This window comes from Limulus polyphemus, unplaced genomic scaffold (genome assembly GCF_000517525.1).
Source record: "Limulus polyphemus unplaced genomic scaffold, Limulus_polyphemus-2.1.2 Scaffold5292, whole genome shotgun sequence".
Lineage (NCBI taxonomy): Eukaryota > Metazoa > Arthropoda > Merostomata > Xiphosura > Limulidae > Limulus > Limulus polyphemus.
In genome coordinates, this window is record NW_013670902.1 from 44,559 (window position 1) to 50,411 (window position 5,853).

At 29.3% G+C, this 5,853-nt stretch overlaps 1 protein-coding gene across 3 annotated transcripts in view; it reads left to right on the forward strand.

Moving 5' to 3' along the window:
* LOC106472386 overlaps positions 1-5,853 on the forward strand; it is a 37,207-nt gene that overhangs the window by 10,048 nt on the left and 21,306 nt on the right. For all 3 annotated transcript variants that reach the window (XM_022400971.1, XM_013933030.2, XM_022400970.1), the window contains exons 3-4: positions 1,725-1,866; positions 2,892-3,028. In XM_022400971.1, the coding sequence (XP_022256679.1) occupies positions 1,725-1,866; positions 2,892-3,028 (279 nt within the window). The remainder of the gene's footprint in view (positions 1-1,724; positions 1,867-2,891; positions 3,029-5,853) is intronic.

Consider the following 5,853-nt stretch of genomic DNA (forward strand, 5'->3'; position numbering starts at 1 on the left):
GAATATTATCACTGTGATGGTTGCTCACAACAATGTAAAAGAGAATACATGGTTTTTTAGCATTAAATATTTGAAATATGTAATTAAATAGTCGTTTTCATTGAATAAATTGGTTGTGTATTTGGACATGTTAAGTATGAAATATAGTGATACCGATATTTATCTCTCTCACTGACTCAGAAGTACCGAGAATCATACTGTATTATAGAGAAGTATTAAAAAAACACACGGAGTAAAATATCTGTGTTTTGAAGTATTATTTTAAAAGAGTAAAAAACACAACCATGAAAAAAAAGTTAATAACGTTTTCACGAAACATAAAATGCGTTTAGATGAAATTGTGGTTCGCTGAAGATTCGGGTCCCAGTTACCATGCAAAAATTTTATAAAGGTGACTGTGTTATACCCACATGTAACTTGACACTGTATTGTCAAATTATTTGGAGAGAACACCCAGAGACCAGATAGGGTGTCGTGTTTTATTACTGAAGTCCAATTATAATGGTAAATGGGTCCACATTTGGCCTTAAATACAGTTTGGACCCTGTTAACACTTGCCATCGACTGTTCTTGTACATCTGGTGGAACAGACCACCACTACTTGTTTAAAGCAGCTTGAAGTGATTTCTTAGACTGTCCGTTAGGTAACATTATAAAACGTTCTAGAGTGGTCTAGTTGGATTCAAATGGGCCGTCAAAAGTAAATTGTAGATGTTATTATCTTTAAACCTTTACTGGACATTACTGTATTATAGTTTATTGTATTATCGCGTTAAAAATTCGTGATATGTCCTCAAAGAAATCCTTCGATGCAGGTCGTGCAGTAATTTTCAGAATGTATAACACAACAAAGGATTCATTATTCCCCTCATTAATATTAATGGACTATGTCCCAAATATATAAAACAGGTCCAAGGAATGATGCTACCCCTACATACTTTATAATTATGGAAACACCCTTCTATCCAAAGCATTCTCCAGTATGCTGCTAAATTAAAGCCTGTCCATCAGAAGCAAACAAAGAGTAGTAGGACTTGATGGTTCTCCGTTGCTCGAAGCAACAAGGGAACTAACATCTTGTATGCACGATTTTGATGAGTATAGTGTGAGCTGCAGACCATATGTGAGATCCAATAACATAGAGCTCTCTGTGCACAACGATTTAATTCGGTTTCATTTCACGACACATTCCAATTTTGGTGGGACTGAAAATCAATTATTTTTGGACGGTCGAGCCGACAATCCATATTAACACGTCCAGTTTTCCCCATTTATTTATCATCTTATCCAAAATGAATATGGGTATGAGTGTGAAATGTCTCGGACCATCATGTTATCAATACGTTTCCAATAAATGATCCCTTTTTAATGTTATGAGTGTGAAATGTCTTGAGCCATCATGTTATCAATACGTTTCCAATAAATGATCCCTTTTTAATGTTATGAGTGTGAAATGTCTCGGACCATCATGTTATCAATACGTTTCCAATAAATGATCCCTTTTTAATGTTATGAGCTACTCTTCTCATAGCATCTTAGCTTCAACTGGCTACCTATGACTGATGCTAATACCTATGCAGTATTGAACCATATGATTATTCTATATAAATTAAATACTGTTGTCAGTAAAGTGAAGTAAAACATTTGAAAATAACAACAGTTTTTTGTTTTGTGTGTGGTACTTGCATGCTTATTGCCTCTTGAAAACTGAGTACTTTTTTCAGGATCGAGTGAATTCGTTATGGTACTATGATCGCATTACTCATGGTTTGTCCAGTAGCGTGTCTTCCCTGGTTTCTCTTAATTCCACCTTGAGTTTGCGAATGAGTAGAAGTTCGCCCAGTTTATCCGTATTTAAACGAGAAGGTAAGTAAAACTCTAAGAACTTAAAAACAGGGTTGTTCAGTATTTTCAATTCTAGCCGAGATAAAACCTACACGTTCGAAATTGAATAGGAAATATAATTTAATTTCAAATATTTCAAATGCCTAATACGTCCTCCATCATCAATATCTATCGACAACTGACATAAAAATCTGTACATGAAAAAAGTCACATAAAGTAAAATAGTAGCATTAGTATCTTCGTTGTGTAGAGGATCCACTATGGCTCATCATTTATTAATTTAATAATATATTTTTTAGAGCTCTTGCTTTCAGTTTTTTTTTTTTGTTGTTGTTGTTTCTTTCTTTGAAAATATTAATTGTTCGATTGGTTTAATTACAAGCTTTCGTTCATAATCCCCGTTTGTTGTTTCTTTGTTTATAAAAGTCAGTCGTTGTCATAATTTAATAATAGGTCTTTCTTCACAACTCCTATTTTTTGTTTCTTTGTAATATTTTTTTAAATGAACAATAGGATCTCCTCCAGAACTCCTATTTTTGTTTGTTTGTAAATATTAATTGTTGTTTAAACTTAATAATAGATTCTTCTTCACAGTTTAAATATTTTGTTATTGTTTGTACATATTAATTGTTGTCTTAATTTAGTACAATTTACTACTTTTTTTGTGTTTTTTGTTTGTTTGTAAATATTACTCCGTATCTTAGTTTAATGATAAATTATTCTTCAAAAACTTCTGTTTTTTCTAAATCAGATTTTTTGTTGTTTTTTTTTACTGACAAATGTTGTTTCTGAAGCAAGTGTTTTATTCCTATATTTATATTCTGGATCTATTTGTTGGCAGGTCTTGTTTCCGAAGTAACTGTATATTTTTAAATCAGTTATTGTTTATATTTAATCAAGACTATTATTCCTGAAGTTACGTGTTAAGCTTCAATGTCCAAAATCTCAGTTTCAAAGAAAATTAGTATTTTTTGTATACACATTTTGTCGATTGATAAGATAACAATGTTTTAAGTTGATATTTATCATCTTCATTTCATTCGTAGTCCTTGACAGAGCAATAGAATGCATTGATTTTGACAATCATGATATAATGGTGATCTTAAAAGCAAGAAAGGAAGCGCTAGAGAAAATGCTGAGAAGTAGGAGGGAGGAGTTAAAATTACTGTGTTTACGAGAAGGGGTAAATATTTTATGTTAATTCATATCGTTGTAACCTCTTCTTAATCATCATTAACTAAATATATCAGAACTAAAATATTAACCTAATAATTAATATAGGTAATTCAATACATATTTTTACTAACAATGGTTAAGATGCATTGATTCACCAGTTAGTTACTTTCAGTATTAGCTATATTTTCGGTCATAACTTCTTTGTTTGTTCATATATGATTAATAATAATGCAAATGAGTATACGTAGTCTAAATAAGAATTTTGATCTTTTTATTATTTATTTACAGCTACTTTCATGGAAAATACATATCATAGTGCTTTCAGAAATTTGGACCATAAACAAGAAGTTAAATTTGTATAATATATATGGATTTTTTAAAAATATAATAAAGTTAAATATCATAATAAATCTAGAGATAATAAATCTAGAGATACCACAGTATTTGTAAGCAATGAAACACGTGTATAAGAAGTAATTCCTGAATTTATAATAGCTGAAGTATTAGATATAATTTTAGTAATTTATAAATCTCATCAATATAGTATACAAACGTATATTAAACAACTAAAATGTTTTTCTAAATGAAAATAAAATGAAAAATGTAAACTCTGTAGGAAACACAAACATAAATATTAAATCTGAAGAGAATAATTTTTTAAAGCTGTGGTAAAATGGTCTGTAACTCTAGTAATTATGACTGCTGGTCGTATAGAACTTATTTTACTTGTTTAAGACAAGAATTTGACTGTTCTATAGTAGTAGTTTGCATACATTACTTTACGTTGTTGTTGTTGAATAGATTACAGCAATCGACTTGTCATCCATGGTTTAACTATTTTCTCTGTTTATTTTTACATATTCCATTGATGAAGTAATTATGTTTGTCAATTTTATAATAACATCTTTATATATGCAACTTGTATATTTAATTTTTGATAGATACCACTGAAATCGAATTGTTTTAGTATTGTACAATCTTATGTTAATTTATTTTCAATACTTCATTATTATATGAATTATTATTATTTCTATACACAGTTTTATTCTTTAAATTCAAAATGTAAGAAATATGTTACCAACCTATAATGAATTGACTGAGTTTGGAAACTATAGAAATTATCTAAGTAGGTTTATAAAACAAACTACAATATATTATTAGAAGGATAAACAAATTCGCATTAAAACTAATATTAAAAATCAGTGGGACATAATAAATGAGATAACAGGTAAACCCCTCACAATGTGCTGAAAAATGTGAAAATATTACAGTAAATAATAAGTATATTCAGTTTAGTGAACAATCCAAATTATATACAAGTTTATTTAATGAATTTGGTATAAATATTATAAATGAACTTGTATGTAATAATTGTTGAAACAGTTTTAGTACATATCAGTTAAATGAAACTTGGTATAAACCTAGCATGCCTTTAAATTCACTGCATCTATTACTAACTGATAAATATGTAATTAAAAAATTTATAAACTCTCTAAAAAACGGAAAATACTTGGGAGAAGATAAAATCACATCTGAATGATTAAAAATAATATTGAAAAACTGGTGTTAGTTATAAAGTATTTAATTAAAGTATCAATGGAAAACGGTTTTTTTCCAGATATTTTACAAAGTGCCATTATTATACAAAAATTTAAAGGAAAAAAAAATTCAACAATTATTGACTGATTGCTTTCTTCTTAGTAATATCAAAAATTCTCGATAAGATTGTTAAAGAAAGAATAATTAAAGTTTTAGATTCAACAAGTTTTTCTCAAATTATCAATTTGAAAACCATAAAAATATGAATACAAATGTTGATTAATTGATTAAAACAATTGATTAATGGCGATAACATAACATATACTTATTGTCTTGATATATTAAACGCTTTTTGACACGTATTCACAATAACTTCCACGAAAAACTTTATAAAATTGTAATAAGAGGTTTTAAGTTTATATAAATCTTTTATATTAAAAAGAAAATAAGTAGTTAAAATAAATATTGTAATGATTGATGATATGAACTTAACTACTGGAGTACCTCAAGGGTCAGTTTTGGATCATCTACTGTTTCCATTATATTTAAATTATTTCTAGAAAATTAAGTTTAATGGAGAAATAACTAATTCTGCAGATGGCTCAATATTAATCTATAATGAGAAGTTTGTTAATGAAAATAAATAATGATTTAAAATGCATAAGGTTTGTTTTGAATTTCGTGCAAAGCTACACGAGGGTTATCTGCGCTAGCCGTCCCTAATTTAGCAGTATAGGATTAGAGGGAAGGCAGCTAGTCATCACCACCCACCGCCAACTCTTGGGCTACTCTTTTACCAACGAATAGTGGGATTGACCGTTACATAATAACGCCCCCACGACTGAAAGGGTAAGCATGTTTGGTGGGACGGGGATTCGAACCCGCGACCCTCAGATTGCGAGTCGAGCGCCCTAACCACCTGAATGCATAAGGAGGTGGTTTAATAATACTTTATTATGTTTAAATGTAATTAAAACAGTATATGTGAGATTACTTACAAAACAATCAAATAAAATAATTCCAAGCAAACCAATAATTTATGAAAATTGTATTTGTAAATATTTGTCTATCAACACTAATATAAATATTATTTCAATTCTACCAAAACCGAAATTTTGTTTGTTTTAACGCAAAGCCACATAAAGTTATCTGCCGTGTCCACCGTGGTGAATTGAATTCCGAATTCTAGCATTGTAAGTCCGTAAACTTACAGCTACTACCGACGACGAACCACGCAAGTATTAGTACTTGTAGTACGAATAGTATATTAATTAAATTAGTAAAAACGAATAA